Below are 26,666 nucleotides of genomic sequence, written 5' to 3' on the forward strand. Positions count from 1 at the left end.
AAATTCTACAGAATAAAATCGAACTATTGATTATATTGAATCCAGATGCAGAAACGGCGTGTGATACAAAAATACAGCACACACGCTTTTTTGGATTTGATTATACGCGCAGCAGAAAGTTCGTAACGGTAACCAGCACCTGTGATAGAAAAAGTCACGTGACCGGGTGGTTACACTCCATCCGCATCGGATGTGACTGCTTGACTCCAGACAGGCAGGCAGGAGACCTGCCCCTCCTCCTATAGCATCAGCAGCAGCGATGATTCAACGCGTCCGCTGTCGACTCCTTTTTGGATTCACGGCTCAGCAGCTGAGGTCTGCAGTCCCTGAGTGAAGAGCTGAGAGAAGAGCTGGTTTGCTTTCGCAGCAGGAGTTCTTCACCGCTTCACAGCTTCCATCGAGGGCGCAGTCTGCTCTAGTTTGAGGCGTTTTGCCCCTCTGTCGGTGTTCAGCCAACAGCTCACCTGCAGAGACTCCTGACAATGCCTCGCTCCCGGGCGGAGCTCCCCCGGTAAGCAACCTCTATGGCAGGTTTCACCCAGTTTATAGGAGGGTAGGGGGGCTGGGTGTGAACCGTGAAAAATCTCCTTAGGGCGAGGTTGTAAAATAACGAAATAAACCTGTAAAGAAGAATTACCGCCGGCAATTAGAAAACCAGTGCTGAAAATAGATATTTAGCCTTCTGATTTTATGAGTTAAAAAAATAAGATTTTTTTTAATCCAAGAGTCAGATATGGAATTTTTTTTCTATTACCGTTCCTGACAGCAGTGTATCAAGTAGTTGATCTGACGGGGGGCAGAGAAAAGTCTGAGCGTGTTTAAAATACAAAATTAAGGCTTTTGTCACCCTAACCTATTTACAAGTAACAGAGCTTGTATTTAGTGCAGTAACACTGTTATTGTTATTCCACCACTCTGGCAGGCTTAAGCCAATCCCTCAGGCCACTTTGGGAATTTTCCATCCGAGCATAGTACGCCTGATCTTTGCCCTTGTTCGTGGTATCGGCTGCATTTTTTAAAGTGGAAGATTGTGGCTGCCAGATTTCAGTGAAGTTAAAAATTCTTCAAGTTGAAAAAAAAGAAACTCTCCCGGCTGTAGTGAAATGCATTCTAGATGTTGTTTTTTAGTTATGTTTGCTGAGGGGTCCGAACGTCCGGTCACTGATCTTTTCAGTGCTGCTGTTCACTCACCTCTCCTGCCTCTTCTCCGCAGGTTGACCGGCCTCCTCGTTCTCCTTTTTCTTCTACCTGTTTTCCCGTTTTCCTCATCATCCTCCTCCTCCTCCTCTCACCCTCAGTGGGTCCTCCAGCGTATCCCTGTGGTCATCCCCCAGCACACGGAGGCTCGGCCGGCCCCTCATTTTCTGTCTCAGGCCCGCTTGGACGTCACCTCAACCTGTGACCCCGAATGCCACAAGAAGGCCCCTCATCCAAGCTACTGGGACCTGCGGAGTCTCCTGGCATATGAGACTCTCCACTCTAATGGTCGGCTCACTGAGACTGCCATTAGGATCTATGGCTACAACCCCAACTCTAACACGACCCCAGCCTACTTAACTGGGTCCTCAGGCAAGGCTGAGAGGTCACATGTCAGAAGAAAGCGCCAGATCTTTGGCCACGATGGGCGATTTAGCATTGCTGGGCAGGACTTCTTGCTTAAATATCCATTCTCAGTGGCTGTCAAACTGTCCACTGGGTGTTCTGGTACACTGGTGGGAGACCGTCATGTTCTCACAGCTGCTCATTGTGTTCACGATGGTAAAAACTATGTGAAAGGAGCTCAGAGGCTCCGGGTTGGCTTTTTAAAACCTAAGCAACGAGACACACAACAGTCTTCCTTCCACCTTCTCTCCAACTTCACCAACCATGTTGAAGGAGGTCCGAGTCCCTACGCACCACCTACCAGTGACATAATGAAGTTCCAGTGGATCAGAGCCAAGCGCACCCATGTTCCCAAAGGCTGGATAAAAGGGAATGCTAATGACATAGGAATGGACTATGACTATGCTTTGCTTGAACTCAAGAAACCCCACAAACGGCGCCACATGAAGCTGGGAGTCAGCCCCCCTGCTCAGGGACTGCCTGGTCGCCGAGTCCACTTCTCAGGATTCGATAACGACCGGCCAGGACAGCTGGTGTATCGGTTCTGTCGTGCCGGCGAGGAGACTTCAGACCTGTTGTACCAGCACTGCGACGCTCAACCCGGGGCTAGCGGCTCGGGAGTCTACGCGCGGATGTGGGCTGGTCGACGCTGGGAGCGGAAGGTGATAGGTGTGTTTTCCGGGCATCAGTGGGTGGAGCGACAAGGTGCGTCCCAGGAATTTAATGTAGCAGTGAGAATCACGCCTCTGAAATATGCTCAGATCTGCTACTGGATAAAAGGAAACTTCATGGACTGTAGGGAGGGGTGAAAACAAAAACATGAGGACCACACAAGGGGTGTAAAACCACAGCCACAAATCCCTTTGGCATAACAGGAGCCACACTTTTCAACCCCACTGCCCACAGCACTGATATGTTAACATAAATATGCCAATATCTACACGCAGACGAGACTCAGATCCAGTAATGACATGACAAATGGGCCACTTTAATTTGTGCCTTTGCTTAGTTTTTGATATCAAGAAAGTATTTTTCTCCCTTTTAGAACATTTATCAGGATAACCAAGTTTTATTTGGACTCATTTAATCTGAAACATGGACTGATGGGGTGGGACCAGAGAAACTGTTTATCTAGACACTGCAGCATTTTAACTGAGCTAATACTAAAGATTGCACTGTTTTCTCTACTGAAATTTATATTTGTGAATGAATGTACAAGTCAGCTACCAAAGTTGCCAACTGTTTCCTTCCAAACCTCTCAGTGGAAACAGTAGTTATCTACAAGCATAGCATGCTTTATTTACAGTGGGAGGCGGGGTGGAAGCGTTTTGCAGGTGTTGATATTTCAGGACTTTTGCAAGTCTGCAGATTACTTGGTAAATGAAGCAGTTTGTGGAGTGTTGTTTATTGCCAAGCGCCATCTGCTGGCCACATAAGAACACTGCAGGTGTCCACATGAACATGATGGCATCCCAAGTTAGTTTAGGCCTACATAAGCACTTTTTACTTATTTGTGACGTTTCTGAAGAAACCAGAAATCTGTCAGATTTAATGAAATATATGCTTTGAAATAAGGCAAGTGTCTTCTATTTTTTTCCCAGTCTGCTCACAAGACAAATTAAAACAAACACAACGTTGGTTCGACAAGTTTTTATTTCCAATTTCAAAAAAAAAAAAAAAAAAAAATCAGAAATGCTGTGGGGAACCTGAACACTGTAAAAAGCCGAAATATGAGGACCAGCTCCTTTGACTTCTCCAGCACTGACATACTCAACGGGTTCATCACTGACTCTGAATGTGGAAACGTGGATATGTCATGTTTTTTTAAAACCATTTGAAGTAAATGAGCAACAAGTTGACTAAAATCGAGAGGGTAGAGCAGTAATAAATTTAGAATCTATTCATATCTCAATTCTTCAGCTTTTATTCAAAGCAGACTCTCCACAGAAGCGGGAGTTAGAGTTAAATTGTGTCATTTCAGAATTGCCCTGGGCAAATTAAAAGATGAGAGCCATTCAAAACTCATTTCAGCAATGGCGCTCAACTGAAGGCAACAGCACGGAGAAAGAAAGAAAAAAAAATAAAAAAAAATACCGATTCACATCAACAGCACAATTCAGCTGCAAGACTTTGCTACATTCAAGTGTAAAGTGACCACAAAGTATAAGCACCAAAGAAAGGAGAGACGTTTGCAGACAAACTAGAACATGTATGACATGTGAATTAGAGGATCTGTCAAACCTGTGTGCTCCACATGTACACTGGTTCATCTCAAAGGTAGCAATGTGGGAAAAAAAAATCCACTTTGTCAAACTAAAGTTTAATACTGCCTGAAGTTACGCACTGGCTGCAGACGGACGCTGGTGATGGAGAGGTGGAGGAACATAAAGGCAAAACTACTGACGGGTAAGGTGATGATCGCAAAGTGTAGCTACACAGAAAGGCAACAACAATGCAACAAGGCAACCTGTTTGTAACACCATTCCGGTAACTGAGAATACATGAAGTGGCTGTCTTTCCACACCCTGCGATTACGCATTCAGTCCCCACTGAAGTGTCACTATTAAACACCCTCTGCGTTCAAACCTAAATGAGAGCATGGTGACAGTGACTTATTTGCAGTGGGTCAAGGGTGAGGATGAAGGATGTTCCAGTCCACAACAGACACAGACCTGATGTGATACAGTCCTATATCCCATCATACTTGAAACATTCAAGTGACTGGATGAACATTAAGTAACATGGTGTATTGTAGCCAGATTTCAGTGTGTGAAAGTGTGCTCAGGCATCACCCTCTCACAGCAGCAGCCTTTCTCACTTTAAATACTGTACTTGGACTTTCATGAGTGCGCAGTGAGTTTAACGATGCCAGACAAAAGATTTTGTCTGACGCTTGTGAGGTTGTTTCGAGACTGGTGCTGTTACTCCACCCTCCAGTTAGCCAGTGATACGAAGCAAGCAGATACTAACTGTGAAAATGTGGTTAGAAGCTGAATGAGAAGAACACGGCATTGTCTGCGGAGGCCGCGGATTGGAGTACCAACTGTGTTTTTCTTCCAGACTGCTCTCGAGTCAGTTTGCATGAACAGTTTATTGGACTTTGAGTAAAAAAATAACAGACTGAGACTTTGCTTAAAGGAATACTTACTCTTAGGAAATGTTCTCATCCTTTTACATTTAGATAATAAGATTCATATCACACTCTTGCCTCGATAGTAGCTTCAGCTGACTTTTTAGCGTAGGTTTAAGTATTTATACAGTGGAACAGCCAATCCTGCACAAACCAAAAATCACTAAAATTACCTACAATGACCCCCTAAAGCTCATTAATATGAACATGTTTCACATGTACCGACTGGACAGATTTATTTTTACCCTTTGACTTTTGTTTCAATTAAATAAATAAATATTAAAAAAAATAAAAAAAAGGTTTCACACACAGGGAATCAGATTCTGCCATTATGTTAAAGCCATCTCAGAGATATAAACAAAAAGAGTCCTTTAGGGTCACTACAGAGGTTGCAGCAGTGGAAACAGTGATATATCTAACACGGACGCCTGTACAGGAGCCCTTGGTGTTTAAATTTAAACACACTAGGAACCTTTAAGTGTTGCTTTTCTTTAGAGAGCTAACTTTGCAAAGGGACATTTAACCCAAATCATGAAAAATGGCCAATCCCCAAGTAAATAAAAACAAAAGGGGGAGGACAAAACACAAGCAGTCTACTAATGTGCATCTTTGTGATGGCAGAGACTTGTAGCAGAACAGCAGGATTTGACTCCCAGGTATGAAAAGGTACGGTAAACATTTGTCAGACTAGCCATTTTTCTTGCATTTGCTAATGTTAACAGATTGAGTGTCTAACTTTGATCAAAAGACAATAAGCACATTTCCCAAAAATCCCAAATTATTCCTTTTAGAGACGAAGAGCTGCACCAATACTGAAATGAAGGAATCGTGCTGATGCCCCCAGAAACGACTGGTTCCAGATTTAAGACTGAAGCAGAATAAAGGACAATCAGGACCCAAGCATGAAACCTCCCTCTGCTCTGAATCGAACGCCTGTTTTAACAGACTGTCAAAGGCAAAGTCTGCGCCGTCATTGGCCGCCTGCACTTAAAATATCTTTGGTGAAAAGTCACTTCCTGGCATTCCCTGACTTCCCTGTCACCTAGCAACAACATAACACAACATGCTAATGACATGAGCGTGGTAATGCCCGGTGTAACTCGAAATAGTATACAAAATAAAAATATTCTTTTAAATAGGTCTATATATAAACACTGCATTAAAAATTGAACCGTATCAAAACACAATTATGAGTCCCTTAATCTCCAAGCGCCTTCCACATCCATCAGGCCTCCATCTGTCTCGCCTCCGCGTCCAGAGTTTGTAGGAGAGGTCTCGCCGTGTAGTCTTTACTGTGACTTGAGCCCCAAACTGTTGGAGGACAGAGGGTAGGAATAGGCTTTGCCCAGCACGATGCGGTCTCGGAGTAGTTTGAAGAGGACATAGTAGTTGCAGAAGAGAATAAGGCCCAGAGACAATGTGTGGTTCCAGCGCTCAGAGCGCAGCAGAGAGTATAACTGGTACAAAACCACGCTGGACTCGATCCAGATCAGCAGGTTCAAGATCCGCAGCGGCTTGTGGAACAGGAACTGGAAGCCAAACAGACACAAAGAACGGGGGGAAAAAATGACAGAGTGTCATAGATTAAAAAAATAAAATAAAATAAAAAATTCAATATGTGCAGTGGTTAGCGCTGCTGCCTCACAGCAAGAAAGTTCTGGAAACCTGCTGATGGACTGGAGCCTTTCTGGTTGGAGTTCCCCTGTTAACACCGTGCCTGCACAGGTTTCCTCCCACACTCCAAAGACAGGAAGGTTAACTGTTAAATTTAAACTGGCTGCTTATGTGAATGTGAGAGAGTGTGGGTTTCTGTCAAAGTGCCCAGGATTGGCTATAGCTTTGTGGGGTGGGAAAGCAAAAACAAAACAAAACAAAAAAGACTGAATAGAGTACACATGTATGGACACTTAGCAGGTTAATGTGGCAGACAACTTGACCTGCTGTGGACTGTGGGAGACAGCCAGGACACTCAGAGGGGGCGGCGGTAAATAAATACTCAGAAATGTTGGGCACAACCAGCCGCCGAGCAGCTTCCTAATCACTTCACCGATGTGTGAATCCAGCTGTTTCAGGGAATCCCATTAAAGATCACATCTTACTGCATGTTTTTCTTCTCCAATATCTGTTTAAAGACAATATCTGTGGTTGAGCAGCCACACAAATTTTGCCGCTGTGCTTGACCACAGGCTGATGATTTTTTGAAGCTCGGCTTCAGAGTCAGCGAGAAGTAAAGATGCTAGCTCAACTCTATCACTGAGTGAGAAGTGCCAGACATCAGCGCTTCTGTACCGGCAGTCTGAACACAGTGCATTAGCCTCTGAGGAAACTCGTACTTTACTCACTTTATTCACTTGTTGCAGTAGTTTGTGTTTAGACATGGGCCACGTGGAGCTCTGTTCTAAACATCTGGGGTGCAGACTCAGTGAAGAGCTACATGATGGACGCAGCAGTGATGTCAAATCTTGTTTTTGCTGACAGGTAAGAGCCCAAACCATCATTAGTGTTACTGTGGACCCTTCTGTCTGAACCATTCAAACAGCTTGATTTTCAAACCCCAGCCCAAACATTCATACCAGGGCTCGGTAACCTGCGGCTCTTTAGTCCTTATACTGCGGCTCCGCGTGGTTTGGGAAAATAAATTAGAAGTATTTAGCTGAAGTGTATTTTATTTATGTTAGTTCTTTTTTAACTTAAGTTCTAAATTCGAAGATTATTGTGATATTGAAATAAAATAATAAAATTACATTCTATTATTTTTTCATCGCTCAAAATAAGCGTCACACTCGCGGAAGCCGGTGTACCCGCCAAAACGGCGTGCATTTTTCGAGACTTTCAACCCCAGGTAGGCCAATTATGGATCTTCGGATCCACATTATGTCAGCAGCTGTTCTCCACCGTGGACTATGTTAAAAACAAACACCGCTCGCGCCTCACAGATGACAGCTTACAGTCCTGCGTAAAGATGAAAGCCCCGATTTGCAGACACTGTGCACAGAGGTTCGGGACCAGAAGTCAGGGCACACCCGACGATGTTTGCATGAACATGCTTTTCAGCATCTCTTTATTGACCACTTTTCACACACGGTTGCTGACGCTTACAGCCGGCTGTAGCTTTTCAGCTCACAGCCCGACACACACCAACACAACAGCACAGATGTAAAGACGGCGAGGCGTGATTGCGGGTGCCACTCCGGTGCTTCCGCCTCCCCTGCAGCGGCGCTGCAGACCACGCCCTGCTACACACATTAACCAGGTAAAATACATATTTAATCAGAATTTTGCAAATATCTATTTTTCATTTTTTTAGCAGCATGGTGCATTTTTTGCCAATTATTTTTTAAAAGTCAGGTCAAGCCTCGAAAAGCCCAAAGACGATATATCGTCTTTGCTGGATCATTTTAGTTCAGTTTTCCTTTTGTTATATTTCTGTAAAAGTTCAAAATGTGTTAATTACATAAATAGGATGTAATTTTCTCTGAAGCACTTCATGGATTTCATAAGCAACACACTTTAGTTGTTCACACAAAGCATAAAGGTAAAAAAAACAATATATACGGTGTTATCTTCATTTTAGATGTCAAAAAGTATTTGCGGCTCCCAGTGTTTTCTTTTGCGTGGAAACCGGGTCCAAATGGCTCTTTGGGTGTTAAAGGTTGCTGACCCCTGATTCATACCATGATCCCAACACGCTATATGGGCCTCTTATATAACATCTTATGATTTTCTCCAAAGCAGTGATTTGTATTTTCTGGAACAGTGGGACGACTTCAAAGAGGAGAGATTGCTGCTTTCCGGTTTTCCCGTCCTGTTTTGTCCTTGAATCCAGTATTTTGTGTTAATGATCTTTTTTTTTTTTTTTTTTTCAACTAAGTGCAAAAGTCTGTTAAAACCCCCAAAAATAAAAATACATGTAATACCGTCTCTATTGTTTGTTTTATGCAACTTAAAATGTGGCACAAGTCATTTCTACCTGATGGATTGACTAAAAGAGTTTGTCATTATAATTTATTCAGGTCTACTGTATTAAACAAACAGTTTTTAGAATATCGCTCTTAAATTCAGGACAATTGTGAGAACACGGCATCGCCTCAGGAGAAATTGTTGGTTTCAACAGCAAAAACAAACACAATTCTAATTTCGTCCACTCGGCAGAAACAAGCAGTAAAAATCTCATTTTAATTGGTAAAGCTCTAATGTCCCGTTTCAATAAAGGCAGCATGAGGTTGTGCTTAGTTTATGAGTACTCTTATTTCCAAACACATCATCACTGCCCACACAAAAACACAAAGCCCAATCAGCTGATCAGAATTAAGGTCCGTTCACGCTCACACAAATACACAGAAAATAGCTCCAACACGGTAATTTACCTTGGCAACATGTAAATAAAGTGCTTGAATTCACTGGAGCTGAAAACGTTATACATACCAGTTTCTCCTAAAAGACATTGACCGAGTTAACACTAGACTAACCTGCTGAATGTTGATCATAATCACAGATCAAACAGAAGACTGCAAAAAATAATCACCAAGCAAACAATAACTGAAAAATTAGAGTTGAACCAATTTCAGATCTTCTCTTTGATCTATAACATGAAGTTTTGTACAAGAAATCAACACAAGTCAAAGTTTTTGTGAGGAAAGCGCCACCTCTTGGTGACACTCTGCAACTGAATTTTCATAATCAAACGTAAACACGCCTGAGTTGGAGGGAGGAGGTTTCCCAGGAATCATGAATAGGCTTGGGTGTGTCTGTACCTAAACCTGCCTTCAGTGGCGATAAGCTAGTACTCTTCTAATGCTTGCAAGTAATCAAATACTGCTGCAAGAGGGACACTGCTGAACAGCACAGAGCAGTGACTACATAATAAGGAAGGCAGTTCCACCACAGCTGATGTTTTTTGTTTGTTTTTTCCTCATTTCTGAACACATTTGAAAAACATTTTATTAGAGATCAGAAGGGAATAAGGACCAAAACTATAAACTGAAAAATGGTGAACATCAGTGTAGTTAATATGGGAAATTCACAGGTACTCACATAAAATCTTGCATGGGAAACATCAGAGGGGAGAGCCACATTATAGGGACCGACCGCCTTATACAGACTTCGACTATGTCGTACTAACACCCCCTGAGGCCAAATGGTGCTTTCTGACCACCTGCAAAACATTAACACCACAGTTATACATAACCTATTAAATAGACATTTCTAAACTTGTCTAAGTACACCAGAGTGTGCGCACACTGGGCCACTCACATGTGTTGAGGTGCGTTACTGTATGAGCCGTGCTCCAGCTTCTGCCAGCGGCCGAGGTGAGCCGCCGAGCGATGAAGCAGGTCGCAGTAACTGGGGGGCAGCAGCTGGCTCATCAGCATCACGAATGCATTGATCCACACCATGATGAGATGCTCACATGACCACCGCATGTCATAGTACTGGGTGCTCTGTAGGAGTAAGAAGAACGAGTAAGAAACCAGAAGAAACCAGAAGCAACCCTTCGCAACGCGAAAGGTCGGGAATTTATGACAGAGAAAGAGACGCAAGTGAAACACCCACCTCAACGAAGCAGAGGGGCAGAAAGGCTACGTAGTAAGCGCTGAAGAGCGAGTTGAAAAGCACTTCCTTGATTCGCCGGTTGAAGTCGCTCTTCAGCTCCTCCACCTCTGCTCGAATCAGCTCTGGTGTGTGAGAGTGTGTGGGTGGCGGGCAGGTGTGTGTGGGCGTGTGTGGGGGGCTGGAAAACTGCTCTCTGAGGTTCTCTCGTAATAGGAAGAGGAAGTCGCGTGGTCGGAAGAAGGGGGTTTCTGTTAGGTCGGTCTGCTGGTGGTCAGCTGTGTAATCACAATCGGCTGGTGCCACCTGGCTTTTCCCTCCCTCTTGATGGAAACAGCAGAGTGGGACATAAACACCGAATCTGGGGATGAAAAATAAATAAATGACACAAAAGCATTTTTTTTACCTTCAGATGAGGATGAGATGGTAAATACAATGTCTACATAAACTTACAGCTATCTGAACCACTTCCTTTAAAAAATATCTGGTTAATGGCTAGAAAATGTATAGTAGCCAAATTATTCCTTTTCCAATGCTTTTAAGTTTAGGATTTTTTCCCACTGCTGCAGCCATAAACCGTGTATGCGAGCAAGGTTTTTACTTTTACACAGTCCAATCAGAAAAATGTCTTTTAGAATTTGATGCCAAAGCAAGCAGGAAAAAAAGACAATTTAAGTCCTGCTGACAGAGGTTCATTTGACAGTTGTGGCAACCATTTGTGGGAAGCACTTCAGATAAAGCGCTTATCAGATCACCACACAACCTGTGCACATTTTTTACAATACTTCATTCAGGAGCTGCACAGCCCAGTTTCTGTTATTTCTTATAAAGCTACTGACTCTTATTCCAAATATAAAAATTATCCCCATTTTTTACAATTTGCATGCATTGCGCCTCTGATAGCAGACTTTGACTGCTTCACTCCAGATAATTCAAAACACTTAGAAATACTTTGCTTTGAGACAAATTATTCAGTGGTAGACTGGCCTTTAGAGAGTGAAGTGGACCAAACACTCACGGATATCCCAGGAAGAGGAGGTTAAGAACAGAGTTTTCCTTGTAGAGGTTGACCAGCGTCCAGCACAGCACCCAGCCGCACAGGGTCAGGAGGCTGAGTCGAGCTGCGATTAGAAGCACGTAGCGCAGCAGAGACCCCCCGCTGCACTGAGACACCTGGGCGAGACAGAAGCAGAACAACACGCCGTTATGAGAGAGAGCACGGCAGCCACACTGACATCATGAGGGATCAGGTCCCTACAGTGCAGAACAGATTTGCTCCACTATCAAAAGGACCCTGGATCTATATCGGACAACCATCCATCTAAAAGCAGCGAAATAAGGTCTGAAAATCTGTTAAAAAGTGAAAGGCCACAGGGAAAGCTAAAGGCTAGGCCTGAAACTCTGATTGTGGGTGACTCTGCCGTAAAGGATGTACAAAGGATGTGCGGTAAGAACACTAAAGTCCTCTGCTTTCCTAACGATATGGTCAACAACCTGAAGGAGAGAATTCTTCAAATTGCAGATGAATATCCAACTGTGACAAACATTGTTCTGCATACAGGGTCAAACGATGTGTCCAAACAACAGTCGGAGGTTCTGAAACGGGACTTTACTGGATTATTAAATACTGTAAACTCTCTGAATGCAGCTGTATTCATCAGTGGACCTGTACCGCCGGTCAGAGGAGGAGACGAGAGATTCAGCAGGTTGTTTACACTGAATAAATGGCTTATATCAGCATGTGCTGACCACTCAGTGCACTTTATCGACAACTTTAATATTTTTTGGGAACGCAGGCATCTGTTCAAAGCAAATGGATTTAATTTTAACAAGTCAGGGGTTAAACTGTTCACCTCCAACTTGTTTTATTCCATACGTCATCCATCCGTGCTTGGTGCCAAGGCTGAGATAAACGAGGAGTTATCTCATAAAGAGGAACAAACAGTACTCCAAGAACAGACAAAGCCCAGCAGAAACCTTGAAGAGGAGCTCCATTTGCCCCCACCCGGGAAGAGCCTCAGAAAGGAGAGACATCCATGGCATCTGAGGAAGAGCCTCAGAAAGGAGAGACATCTAAGGCAAGAAGAGGGGTCCCTATTTGCCTCCAACTCTCTCAACAACACCAACGACCAGGACAAGGGACCACGACCTTCCCCAGTCCCCCAAACCCCTGACAGGCCATCACCCTCCTCCCCCTCCCTTTCTCCCTCCTCCCCACACCTGAAATTCACTGAGGTGATGATGGAGCGGGTCAATGCTGGGCTCAGATCTACCCCCCGTCCCAATCCCTTTTTGTCCCCCATAAACCCCCCACCAGAGCGGCCAAAGGTTCGCCATCGAGCCCCACCCTCAACAGAGCAATCGAAGTCACATTGCCCAGCCTCGCCCCCCTTAGTTCCTCTTCATGCCCTGTCTCCGCAGTCTGATGCGTGATGTGTGAAGGGTCCGGGCTGTGAGGATTATGGCAGTGATGACTTTTCCCAGGAGAAGCTGGGACCCTGTTTACTAGAAGGTTTTAAAATTTCTGTACTTTTAGGTGACAGGAGACATGTGGCCTGGTCAAAACACAGAGAGCTGCACTCTAAAAGATCTTTAAACATAGTAAACATACCTTGTGTGCCACAGACTGCTCCCAAACACGAGGGGAACAAGTAATACCTCTAAAACACTTAAGTTGGCTTTATTAAACATTAGATCTCTAGCTGGGAAAACATTTTTAATTAATGATTTAATCACTGAGCACAGCCTTGATTTTATGTTTTTAACTGAAACTTGGTTGGACCAAAGTAACAGTGGAGCTGTTCTCATCGAGACGACCCCTCCTAACTACAGTTTTATCAGTGAGGTCAGGGCGAGCAGGAGAGGAGGAGGGGTTGCTGTCTTATTTAATGAATCATTTCAATGTAAGCAGCTATCTCCTGGAAGTTTTCAGTCTTTTGAATATGTGGCTTTACAGCTGAAGGCCCCATCCAAAGTTGTGTTTCTTAATGTTTACAGGCCTCCCAAATACTGCACAGACTTTTTTAATGACCTCAGTGAACTGCTGTCTGTGATCTGTGTTGATTTTGACTGTGTAATTATTGCTGGGGATTTTAACATTCATGTGGACAACCCTCAGGACAAAGGGACTAAAGACCTGAGTAACACTCTGGGCAACTTTGGGCTGACTCAGCATGTAACAGAGGCCACACATAATAGAGGACACACTCTTGACCTACTGATCTCCAAAGGCCTGAGCATTTCAAAGGTTACTGTGTCTGATGTGGGCCTGTCTGATCATTACTGTGTTTTCTTTGAAAGTAAAATCTCAGCCCACACAAATATATCAACAACAGTGATCACAAAACGGTGTATAACTGAACACAGTAGTGCAATTTTTAACCAGGTCTTCCCATTAACACCTGACCTGCCCAGAGGGTCAGTCAATGAGCTCGTCAATAGCTTCAATGCTAACATGTTAAATGTAATGGACACTATTGCCCCCATTAAGGTGAAGGTTATCTCTGGAAGGAAAAAGTCTCCATGGAGAAACTCCACACTGGTGAAAAATGAAAAAAGAGAGTGTAGGAAAGCTGAGCGCAGATGGAGAAAAACAAACCTCCAGGTTCATTATGACATCTATAAAGAGAAACTTCACAATTATAATTTACAACTGAGGAATGCAAGGAGGTCCTACTTCTCTGACATCATCACTAAAAACAGCCATAATGCTCGGGTCTTATTTTCTACAGTTGACAGGCTAACAAACCCTCCTGTGTCAGTGGCAGCTGAACTTCATTCGACCATGGCCTGCAATGACTTTGCCAAATTCTTCACTGAAAAAATCCAAAAAATTAGACAAGCAATTGGTACATCAACAGCAGATCCAGGATATGTACTGTGTCCACCAAAAAACTGTTTAAACACCATGAAACAGTTTCAACCTATTAACAGCAAAGACCTGGAGGACATCTTAGGTCAACTGAACTCCTCCTCCTGCTGTTTAGATGTCCTGCCAACAAGTTTTTTCAAAAAGGTCTCAAAGACTTTAGAGTCAGACCTGTTACAGATTGTCAACTTTTCTTTATTATCAGGTGTGTTTCCAGAATCACTAAAAACTGCTGTAATCAAACCTATACTGAAAAAGGAAAATCTTGACAAGACACAAATGAACAACTACAGGCCGATCTCAAATCTCCCGTTTTTAAGTAAGATCATTGAAAAAGCAGTTTCTCAACAGCTCAGTTACTTCTTAAAACAGAATAATTGCTACGATGCCTTCCAGTCAGGTTTTAGACAGAACCACAGCACTGAAACCGCTCTGACCAAAGTGTTTAATGACATGTGTCTGAATACAGACAGTGGAAAAATGTCAGTCCTAGTTTTACTGGATCTCAGTGCAGCATTTGATACAGTCGACCACAACATATTACTCAAACGACTGGAGAACTGGACAGGTCTTTCAGGAACTGTACTAAACTGGTTCAAAACATACGTAGAAAACAGGAAATACTTTGTATCAATAGGTAACTTCACATCTGAGCAGACAAGTATCACATGTGGAGTTCCCCAAGGTTCCATCTTGGGACCCCTTCTGTTTAACATCTACATGCTCCCACTGGCACAGATTATAAACGACAACAAAATAAACTATCATAGCTATGCAGATGACACACAAATATATATCACAATGTCACCAGGAGACCGAGGCCCTGTACAGGCTCTTGGTAAATGCATTGAGGAAATCAATGACTGGTTGTGCCACAATTTTCTCCAGCTAAACAAAAACAAAACTGAGGTAATAGTCTTTGGCGCCAAAGAAAAACGATTACAGGTCACCAGAGAACTTCAATCTATACATCTAAAAACCACAAACCAGGCGAGAAATTTGGGTGTAGTGATGGATGCAGACCTAAACTTAGAAAAACACATTAAGACAATAACAAAGTCAGCTTACTATCACCTCAAGAATATATCAAGGATAAAAGATCTGATGTCTCAACAGGACCTGGAAAAACTAGTCCATGCATTCATCTTTAGTAGGCTTGATTACTGTAACAGCATCTTTACAGGTCTACCTAAAAAAATCAGTCAGACAACTACAGCTCATTCAGAACTCTGCTGCTCGAGTCCTCACTAAGACCAAAAAAGTGGACCACATCAGTCCAGCTCTGAGGTCCTTACACTGGCTGCCTGTCCGTCAGAGGATAGACTTTAAAGTTCTGATGCTGGCCTATAAAGCTCTGAATGGTTTAGGACCAAAATACATCAATGACCTCCTGACCCAGTATGAACCATCCAGATCCCTCAGGTCATCTGGATCCGGTCTTTTATCAGTTCCCAGAGTCAGAACCAGACACGGAGAAGCTGCATTCAGCTTTTATGCTCCTTATATCTGGAACAAACTCCCAGAAAGCCTCAGATCAGCTGAAACACTCAGTTTATTTAAATCCAGGTTGAAGACTCACCTGTTCTCAGCTGCATTTGAATAAAGCACCAAATCCACACTTTAAGCTTAAATTTCAAAACTTACATTTAACTACTGATTTTATCTACTGTTCTGATTTTATCTGTTTTGATTTTATATACTGTTTTGTTTGTTTGTTTATTAGTTAGTTAGTTTATTTGCTTGTTTTAATCAATTTTAAATCATGCTTTTTATTTGTTCTTGTTTCTAATGTCTCTGTAAAGCACTTTGAATCACCTTGTTGTTGAATTGTGCTATACAAATAAACTTGCCTTGCCTTGCCTTGCCTTACAGTGTGCTTGCTGACTGCTTACAGAGATCGAATCTGTGTTTACCTCAGAAACAATTGTCCAAACGAGCCTCCTGGCCAGCATTACTGTGATGAAGATAGCCAGGTGGTAGTCCATTAAATGAAAGTTCTGTTGTGGGAAGATAAAAAGATAGGGGTTTGTTTCTCCACAGAGAAATTGTTGCTTATTAAATTAAACCTCTTAATAAGAAAGTCGCATGTTATGAGTTGGGGAAAGACAGCAACATATTGATGCAGTTTTACTTACAGTTTTAAAACTGTGATAACAGAAAACTGAAATGATGACCTATTTTTTAGGACTACTGAGGGAACTGGTGGGAAAAGAGTGTGTTATGTGTTCTTACGAGTGAGGTAGAGGCAGCAGGGTGGCTGTATGGGTACCACCACACTGTCCTGTAGATGTTTATGTACTGGACAAACAAGGCCACCAGCAAATAGAGAAAAAGCAGGAACTCAAACAGCAGACTGCTGTCCAATGGCAGCTCGGGGATCCTCGAGTGACGCACTGGCTCCGGAGTAATGAGGGCTGAGATGGGTGGAGCAGATAGACCCAGCGTGTTACTGCTCCTGGAGGGAAAAAGAGAAAAAAGAAAGCACGCAACACAAGGAGAGAGAGAGAAATATAAATACTCAAACACATCTGGGTGTGTGATTAAAAATGTGACACCTACTGCAAGGTGTGTATGCAAACAAAGTGGGATGTGGAGACTAGTCTACAACACCCTGGCAACAAGTGGTTGTTTTTTTTGGCTGCAGCCAGGTGAACTCATTCCTTGTAACCTCCTTGTGATCACCAACTAGTCGGGGGTAGGGATGGGTATCGAAAACCGGTTCTTGTTGAGAACCGGTTCCCACTGTTTCAATTCCTTGGAATTGTTTGCCATTTTTGCAAACGATTCCCTTATCGATTCCAGTCGCCCCGAATGACGTCACCCGTTGCGGAGCGTCATTTACCTGGCAGGAAACACGGCGCCTAAGCGGCTCAAACGCTCAAAAGTTTGGTTATACTTTACGAGAACGGGTGACAACAGGACAACTTGCAATACTTCAAAAGTAGAGATTTCATTTAAGGGAGGAAACACGACGAATATGCAAAAGCATTTGCTCACAAAACACACGACAACTTTAAATGAATGTCGTGTTTTTAATTCCGCTCCGGACTCGTGAATCTCAACCCAGCAGCAGCGGTAACGTTTGCACGTCCTCTCCCGTTAATGCGGCAGGTAAATAATCAACTAACAGTGCATATTATGTTAGCGCGATCTGCCTTATTACAAAACCTGCCATTACTGTGCATTTAGGTGACCATGATGAGAGAGACAGAGTCTGGCTGGCTCAGATGCTGGCAGTTGTCGCTGCAGTCTACCGGTAGCGTCTCCTTTCAGGCCAGGATAGACGAATGTCACCGAGCAGTGACTAAGTTTGTGATAAAACGCTTGCACCCATTTGCCACAGCAGATGCCCCGATTTTTGGTAAGTGAATGTGTTTAATCGTAGGCAGGGACATTACTGGATATTCTTGTATAATTGCTACAAATAATTTATGTTATACTTTGTTATTGCTACAGAAGAATATTTATTTTATTATTTTACATTTACAATTTTTTTTCCTGGGGACCCTGTGACACCCCATTGAAGAGCAGTAGGCTGTGGATCTCTTAAGATCTCACTGTTGGGTTTGTAAGGCCATGTTACTCCTAAATTTCTATCTTGTTCAAAGATACAAAGTTCTAGGCTAATCGACCTTAGTGTTCTCCTTTTTAAAAAGAATCGATAAAGAATCGAATCGTTAAACAGAATCATAAATGGAATCGGAATCGTGAAAATCTTATCAATACCCATCCCTAGTCGGGGGGCAACAATCCAAGATCCTATAAGTTGATCGTTGGTTTGTCTACATTACAACAAATGTTTTGCTCAAAGCACAATAATAGCAAACATACAAAAATAACAGTTGCAGTGAATTTCTGAATCGAAATTTGACCTTCAAAATTATTCTTTAGTGGTCTTGTAAAGAAGCTGTCAGTGGCCAATGTTCATGTGCATCACAGGTTAAAAGAGTGTGATGATTCATAGTAAATGTCTCATTTAGATGAAAATGATTCAGAAATCTTGATGACACATGAATCATGTATCATCAAGATTTCTGACTTTCACCTCACACAGAAAGTTGACATAATACAAGAAAAAAGAAGTTCTATATTGTGAATTGGCTCAGAATTTCTCAATCAGTCCATTCCTGCTTTAAATGCATTAATGAATCAAAACCTCTTTATTACTGCATCTTGACAGCACTGAGAGGCTCTCTGTGTACATACCTGTTCCTGAGGCCTGTACCATTCCCGACGTTTCCTCCGACCAGAGTCTGCAGGGACGGCAGAGCGGAGCGACTTAGCTGCTGTCTGCTGGGACCCCTGCGACCCCCTGGCATGGTCGCCTATTACTGTGGCAACCAAGGGCAGAGCCCACCAACCAAAAGCCACTGGGACTTCCCCCTTCCTCCTCAGTGAGCCACCATGTACTGCCAGGCCACTGTGAACCAAACCAGAAAAGAAGACAACGTTTCATAAGACAAGACAGATTATGAAAAACCCGCAGCACACCATTCAAACTGAACTGACAAAAACCCAAAGCCCTCTACTCAGCGAGAACGGAGCTTTGTCATTTTTTTGTTAAATCGTTTTAATTGTATGTAACTGTTTTCAGAATGAAAGGCAACTTCAACAAGAGTTTACAAGCTTGTCAAAGCTGCTGTGTTTGATACAACTAGCACACTACTATGTAATGTCAATCACATTTGAACTATACTTGAAATAATCTGTTAAAACCTAAGAGGGATAATAAACAAGGTTGTCTTCATTCACATATAAAACACTTACAGGTCCTCTGAGCCATCTTATCTACAATAAGCAGAATTTCGTTGGAATGTTGTGAGGACAGTTTCTAGCTGCTCTTTTAACTCACAACCATATGGGAAAATCATCAAAGACCCCAGTCACCCATCACATGGACTCTTCACCCTCCTGCCCTCTGGGAGGCGCCACAGGAGCCTCCGGACTAAGACCACCAGGTACCGGAACAGCTTCTTCCCCACAGCTGTCAGACTCCTGAACTCTGCCTCCTGACATCTGACCCACGTTAAACTCATGGACTGAACATACACACACCCACAATGGACAACTGTACCCTCAAACACAATAATAACATGGACTGAACCACCACTCACAACCACTAGCACTTTATATAGCCTCTGTAAAAACTATCTACACCCTCACTTATCTTAACTGCACTAATGTATAGCTCTGTGTAAATAATCATTCTGTACATTCGATAATCTTTAATCCTACAACTGTTTACAACTTGCATAGTTCCCATTTCTGTATAGCTGTATATCCCAGATTCTGTAAAGTTATTTATTTCATATTCTGTATAGTTTTTCATATTTATATCCTGTTCATATCCTGTACATAGCTTGTACTCACTACAGCCTGTACATACTTATAGTTATAGAATATTCACAACATACTTCATACCGTGTACATTATAACATACCATAATAGACCCATTTCTGTAATATACTCACATATCTATATTATTGCTAATATATATTGTAATATATCTATATCACTAAAGCACTTCTGGATGGATGCAAACTGCATTTCGTTGCCCTGTACCTGTGCATGTGCAATGACAATAAAGTTGAATTCTATTCTATTCTATTTCAATGACAGAAATGGAACAGACAAATTATCTGACACACTTTCGATTACAACACAGTGAAAGTTCCACCACAAACTATAGCCACTCAAATGAGCTCACAATTTTTTTATTGAATGATAAAAAAAACCCAAAAAAACCCAAACAGTAAAACAGAGGTTAAGACTTACAGGGAGTGCAGAATTATTAGGCAAGTTGTATTTTTGAGGAATAATGTTATTATTGAACAACAACCATGTTCTCAATGAACCCAAAAAACTCATTAACAGCAAAGCTGAATGTTTTTGGAAGTAGTTTTTAGTTTGTTTTTAGTTTTAGCTATTTTAGGGGGATATCTGTGTGTGCAGGTGACTATTACTGTGCATAATTATTAGGCAACTTAACAAAAAACAAATATATACCCATTTCAATTATTTCTTTTTACCAGTGAAACCAATATAACATCTCCACATTCACAAATATACATTTCTGACATTCAGAAACAAAACAAAAACAAATCAGCGACCAATATAGCCACCTTTCTTTGCAAGGACACTCAAAAGCCTGCCATCCATGGATTCTGTCAGTGTTTTGATCTGTTCACCATCAACATTGCGTGCAGCAGCAACCACAGCCTTCCAGACACTGTTCAGAGAGGTGTACTGTTTTCCCTCCTTGTATATCTCACATTTGATGATGGACCACAGGTTCTCAATGGGGTTCAGATCAGGTGAACAAGGAGGCCATGTCATTAGTTTTTCTTCTTTTATACCCTTTCTTGCCAGCCACGCTGTGGAGTACTTGGACGCGTGTGATGGAGCATTGTCCTGCATGAAAATCATGTTTTTCTTGAAGGATGCAGACTACTTCCTGTACCACTGCTTGAAGAAGGTGTCTTCCAGAAACTGGCAGTAGGACTGGGAGTTGAGCTTGACTCCATCCTCAACCCGAAAAGGCCCCACAAGCTCATCTTTGATGATACCAGCCCAAACCAGTACTCCACCTCCACCTTGCTGGCGTCTGAGTCGGACTGGAGCTCTCTGCCCTTTACCAATCCAGCCACGGGCCCATCCATCTGGCCCATCAAGACTCACTCTCATTTCATCAGTCCATAAAACCTTAGAAAAACCAGTCTTGAGATATTTCTTGGCCCAGTCTTGACGTTTCAGCTTGTGTGTCTTGTTCAGTGGTGGTCGTCTTTCAGCCTTTCTTACCTTGGCCATGTCTCTGAGTATTGCACACCTTGTGCTTTTGGGCACTCCAGTGATGTTGCAGCTCTGAAATATGGCCAAACTGGTGGCAAGTGGCATCTTGGCAGCTGCACGCTTGACTTTTCTCAGTTCATGGGCAGTTTCTCGATTCAAATTTTGAGATGCTGCCCATTTCATCTCCAGTCTATGTAAAAGCGGCTATAGAAATAGACACAGAGATCCCCTTTATCTTTTCAGAGGCTACACTCTCCTGTCAAACTCCCTGTTAAGCAAGGCAAAAAGACCCGTCATTGCTCTCTGACTGCACAGACAAGAAAACCTGAACGTAAGCAGTTGGGCATGCTTACGCTGATTTTGGGAAACAAATGCCCAGAGGCGTTTACAGAGGGATTTTTAAGTGTCTTCATGCCAAAGAATTCAAATGCTAACACACCTCTGAGGGTGTGTGCAAATGTGTTTAGTGAGACTGATATACACAGAAAATGACAACCTGCCAGACAAAACCTGCTCTCTGCTCCTTTAGAGAACACAAACAAATGTCCCCGTGCTTACTCATATCTGGCCTAATTCACAGACTGTTACTGATTACACCTGAGCTTTTTCTATCAAGGTGCCCAATGAGCTGTGGTAATAGGTCAGCTAGCTGATGCTCTGCAGCACACATTTATAAAACAGAAGTCCACAGATACACAGCTTATTTTAAATTTAAAGTTTAAACGGTTCCATATTTAAAGGATTAAAATCTGAAGTGGGAGCACGCAAGAGTCACTTTTTGTTTTGTTTGTCTGTTTTGGTTTTTTTTAAAGTGCATGTGTGCGCGAGTGTGTGTGTTTTAAAAACAATTTCGCAACCGTTTTCCACAAATCTCCAAGATCTCTGAAGTCATGTCAACCAAAGAGTTGTAGCCTTACAGATATTCAGTTTATGGCACATTTAAAACAGTAAACAGGTCACATACAAAAAGTTGTAACTGGTTCATTTTTATAAATATTAAATAAATATTTGAATTATGTTCCACATAAACCTTTCACAATAAAGCTCAAGATCCTGTTGAGACTTTTCAAAATAAACTGAATCACGTGAAAGAGCAGATTATTTACAGATGAGAATTAAAAAAGAGCCGCCAGGTGCTAAAAAATAAACCTTAGACTCAAACGTTAGAACAGGCTTTTCCCCGCAGCACGCCGTGTAATAAATACAAAGAAAACGGTGGCCGTTACAACTTATGTCTAAAAATGTATAGTTTCATGCATCGGTTAAAACACTCGACTCCGGGTAAAGGACGCGCAGCTGGAAACACTTCACGCAAGTCGAGCTGCCCGAGATTCACAGAATTTACAGAAAATGTTACATTTTTGTGATTTTTATTGTTATCGGGACGATAGAATTCTTATATCGGGATATGAGATTTCGGTCATATCGCATATCATACTTTTCAGACTCACCTATTCTTAATGGAGACGTTCACACTAACCAACAGTAGCAATTTATATGTAGTAAAGTGCAATAAGTGCAATAACATCACGTATATTCTATAAAAGAAAAGGGGAATTCAATGTAAGACACTTTTAACAGCTTAATAATTTAAATAATTTGTAGTCAGTTCCAGATTTTTAAGAATTTGCTGCCGTTTTATCTCGTGATTACTAGTCACTTTATTAGGTACACCTTACTAGCACTGGGTTGGACACTCCTTTGCCTTCACAACTGACATAATTCTTCATGGCACAGATTGAACAAGGTGCATGAGAGATTCAGATTTTGATCCATACTGACATGCCAGCATCACATAGCTGCTGCAGATTTGTCTGCTGAACATCCATAACGCAAATCTTCCTTTCTACTACGTTCCAAAGATGCTCAACTGGACTGAGATTTGGAGACTGTGGAGATCATTTGTGCACAGTGAACTCAATGTGATCAGAAGATGGCCAAACTGTGATCATAAAGGCATACACAAGTTCAGCAACAATACTCAGCTGGTTCTAAAAGGCCCGAAGTACAGCAAGCAAATACCCTACACACCATTACACATCAGTTTCCTGTTTTCAGTTGACAGAAACAGCACCTAGTGTGGTATTCTGCCACCATAGCCCATCTGCTTCAAGGTTGGAGGTGTTCAGAGATGCTCTTCTGCACATCTTGGTTGGAGCAAGCTATTTTTTTTAAGTTACTGTTGCCTTCCTATAAGCTCAGAGCAGTTTGGCCATTCTCCACTCTTGGCATCTTTCACAAGAAAACTGCCACTCACTAGAAAGTTTCTATTCTTCTGACCATTTTCTGTAAACCATAGAGATGGTTATGAGGGAAAATCCCAGTAGATTAGCAGTTTCTCCATTGCTCAGACCAAACTGTCTGGCACAACCATGCTACTTTCATCATCATCTTTGTTCCTCATTCTGATGGTTTGAACTTCAGCAGGTCGTCTCGATCATATCTACACAACTAAATGCAGAGTTACCACCCTGTGATGGACTGCTTAGATTTTTTGATTAAATATCTGAGCGATTAGATATTTCTGTCGACAAGGAGTTGAACAGGTGTTCCTAATGAAGCGGCCAGTGAGAGCATTCATATGATTCTGAGGGTTTCAGCGTTTTGTTTTTCCTTCTTCTGTCAAAGGTATGGTGGCATTTATGAGTAGAAAACAGGCTGGGTATATGTGTGAGCCTGTTCACTCATCATTATAGATATACCGTAAAACATGAAACGCATACTAAAAACTAAAATAATGATAACCTACAATAAAAAGAGACACTTGAGACTTTCCCCCCATTATTTTCTTGTTTGCTTGTTGCAGGGCTGCAAACAACAGAACATACAAACCTCCAGGAAGTGTAGCTACAACTCAAATCCTTGTCACTCTCATTATATAGATTCTTATGATTACCCAGTGACTTAAAACACACACACACACACACACACACACACACACCAAGAACGTAGTTTCTCATCAACCAGTGACAGACTTCTAAACGAAAATTAAACCAGAGCCAGATAAGCAGCAGCCTCTATGTATACCAACATTTCCTTTATGCTGATGGAGCTTGTGAAACATGATGGAAAAGATAAAACAGCTTGCTCACAGGCCACTGTGCGGCATCAATATCGAGCACTGGAGCTGACTGTACAAACAGGAAACCGACGTTAACTCACGCACACGCGACTCAAACAGAGCGCAGGGACGCAAGATGACAACTCGAAAAAAAAGAAGCCAAAAGTGAAAACGGGAACTGAGGCGTACAGAAATGAACTACAATGAAGGGATTGCAGGATGGTGTTTAGCAATTTTGTGGAAGTGCAACGTGTTTCTTACTTTAAGCGCGACTCCTTATAATTGTGAAATGCTTTTGTTGCACTCTGCACAACATTTTGTGAGACGGTGTTTTGGGTTTTTATTTTTTTGTTCTTCTTGGGGGGGGTGTTAGACTTGCTAAGACGTGCACTGAAAGCTGCTCGTCTGGATCATGACATCAGGCGGCGTTGTCATTTTTTAAGACTGCGGAAACTTGGGAGCGCACTTTAAAAAGAGCGCTAAAACGGACACAGGCAATAGCTTTTAGCTCGGTGGCAAACGTGGACAGTTTAAAAGCTGTGTAAAAGCCGTCGTTACTCACAAAACATCGACAACATGCGGGCGGCTGAGCTGGACGAGGATGCATCAGTCAGTTGTGCGGCGAGTCCGGGCAGTACCGAGCATTTCTCCGCCTTTCAGCTTCAATTCCCTGGACTGAGCTGCTGTAGCGGCGAGGGCGACACCGGGGGGGTCGCCTTTTCTCAGGGTGAGAGCACTAAACGCCACAAAAAGTTAGCCCTGGGCTGGAAGAGCAACAGTGTAAATGCGTTGCACAGAGACCGACGTGGCAAACCCGCACCGCCTCTGCGCGTGTCGTCATCAGCGCGCGACTAAAGCAAGCTGCACAGTCGCAGTTTGATTAAAAAAAAAAAAAACTTACCAAAAAAGCTGATCTGGAGTCAGTGCATCGTTTTTTCATCTTTTATTCTTAGTGATCATCTCAATGCTGCACTTCACTCATGTACTGTACTATCAGAACATTTTGCATGTTGTATACTGTTGTTTGTAGTGACAAACTATTCAGCTGTCTCTCCTACTGCCCTACAATGGTAAAATACATAAATAACAATCATAATAAATTATGGAATTGCGATTGAAGATAAAATTTCAAAAGAGAAAAAGAAAGAAAAAAAATCGAGATTAAATATATCTTTCTAAGAATGTAATTCATATTCACCATAATAAAAGTAATTTAAGTGACTTTGAACAATACGTCTTTTTGCTGGCACCACATTACTTTTTAATGTTTTTTGCATAATTATGTGTGTGCAATTTCTTTAGCGCAGTATTTCAGAAACTGTTTATCTACTGGGATTTGCCCACACAAACATCTCAAGGGTTTACAGAGAGTGGTTTCAAAAAAGAGAAAATATCCAGTGACCAGCAGTTCTCTGGGTGAAAATGCCTTGTTGATGTCAGAGGAGAATGGCCAGACTGCTTTGAGGAGACAACAATGGTTGAAAGAGCCAGTTGTTCCAACCAAGGTATGCAGAAGAGCATCTCTGCATCACCAGGTGTGGTCTTCTGCCTATACACAGCAGTAGAAGATCACACCTGGTACCACCCCTGTCAGCTAAGAACAGGTAATTGAGGCTACAGTTCACTAAGGCTCACCAAAACTGGACAAGAGAAGATTGTAAAATTGTTGCCTGGTCTGAAGTTTTTGTTTTGTTTTGAATTTCTGCAGAGACAACTAAATGTTAGGAGAATTTAGCATAAACAACATGAAACATAAATCCATTCTGCTTTGCATCAGTGCTTCAGGCTAATAATGGTCTAGTGGTGTAGGATATTTTCTTGGCACACTTTGGACCTCTTGGACTCAGCATTGTTTAAATACTACAGCTTGCCTGAGTATTGTTTGTGACCATGTTCGTTCTTTTATGACCCCACAATGCCAATCTTCTAATGGCTGTTTGCAGCAGGACAACGTGTCATGTCACAAAGTTCAAATCATCTGAAATTAGTTTACTGAACATGAAAATGAGTTATCTGTACTCCTTCACAGTCAAAAGATCTCAATCCAGTAGAGCACCTGTTGGAGGGGGTAGAACAAAAGAGTCTCATCTTAGATGAGCAGCTAACAAAGCTGCAGCAACTGTGTGATCCTGTCATGTCAGTATGGAGCAAACTCTCAGAGGAATGTTTCTAGCTCCTTTCTGAATATATGCTATGAAGATTTAAGTCAGCTCTGAAGTCACAAGGGGATTCAACCCATTACTAGCCAGACGTAACTGGTAAATTGGCTGGTAAGTGTACAACAAGAGCATCAAGTGATAAACAGTATTTGAGAAACCACTGTGTGGCTGCATTAGGGCATGCTGCTGAAACAGTGATAATGATAGTGCATTCAGAAGTGCTGTTTGTGTTTGCCTCATTAACAGAAGCAGGTATAATTAGCGTCTGGTTTCTCAGTTCAGCTCCATCATGTGCACTTTCAACAAAGACAGTGTAAACCGGAAGAAGAAAAAAAAAAAAAAAAAAAACCTCATGCACTTTTAAATCTGAGAAAAATACATATTATTTTACATTTAACTTTGCTACTGTCCTTTTTGCCAAATAACCTAATTAGCTGTTCTTCCAGTTGTTTCTTTTTAGTGCGAGTTACTTTCAGTTTTTTGTTGCCCCTGTCCCAGCACTTCTGA

The 26,666-nt window shown here is 42.3% G+C and overlaps 2 protein-coding genes across 2 annotated transcripts; one reads left to right on the forward strand and one right to left on the reverse strand.

Annotated features, from left to right (window-relative positions):
- Positions 1–216: 216 nt before the first annotated feature.
- On the forward strand, positions 217–4,245 carry LOC146718913 (serine protease 23-like). The gene is made up of 2 exons (XM_085457526.1): positions 217–511; positions 1,214–4,245. Exons 1-2 carry the CDS (start codon positions 483–485, stop codon positions 2,409–2,411), a joined length of 1,227 nt encoding a protein of 408 aa, XP_085313652.1. The 5' UTR covers positions 217–482; the 3' UTR covers positions 2,412–4,245.
- Positions 4,246–4,674: 429 nt separating this feature from the next.
- On the reverse strand, positions 4,675–24,834 carry tmem39a (transmembrane protein 39A). Its single transcript, XM_085457516.1, has 9 exons — positions 24,563–24,834; positions 18,357–18,570; positions 16,383–16,605; positions 16,064–16,147; positions 11,301–11,455; positions 10,286–10,643; positions 9,986–10,173; positions 9,767–9,887; positions 4,675–6,261 (listed from the first exon to the last, which is right to left on the reverse strand). Exons 2-9 carry the CDS (start codon positions 18,467–18,469, stop codon positions 6,022–6,024), a joined length of 1,482 nt encoding a protein of 493 aa, XP_085313642.1. The 5' UTR covers positions 18,470–18,570; positions 24,563–24,834; the 3' UTR covers positions 4,675–6,021.
- Positions 24,835–26,666: the final 1,832 nt, after the last annotated feature.

This window comes from Copadichromis virginalis, linkage group LG1 (genome assembly GCF_057382275.1).
Source record: "Copadichromis virginalis isolate Kocher_CV1m ecotype Utaka linkage group LG1, C_Virginalis_male_GT1.1, whole genome shotgun sequence".
Taxonomy (NCBI): Eukaryota; Metazoa; Chordata; class Actinopteri; order Cichliformes; family Cichlidae; genus Copadichromis; species Copadichromis virginalis.

Bases quoted from the DNA above. Each gene is read 5' to 3' on its own strand.
- LOC146718913 (XM_085457526.1), top strand. From the start codon at position 483: ATGCCTCGCTCCCGGGCGGAGCTCCCCCG. The intron at 512-1,213 runs GTAAGCAACCTC...TCTTCTCCGCAG, and splicing joins TCCCGGGCGGAGCTCCCCCG to GTTGACCGGCCTCCTCGTTC.
- tmem39a (XM_085457516.1), bottom strand. From the start codon at position 18,469: ATGCCAGGGGGTCGCAGGGGTCCCAGCAGACAGCAGCTAAGTCGCTCC. The intron at 16,148-16,382 runs GTAAGAACACAT...TTCCCACAACAG, and splicing joins CTGCTGCCTCTACCTCACTC to AACTTTCATTTAATGGACTA. The intron at 9,888-9,985 runs GTGAGTGGCCCA...AATGTTTTGCAG, and splicing joins AGTAACGCACCTCAACACAT to GTGGTCAGAAAGCACCATTT.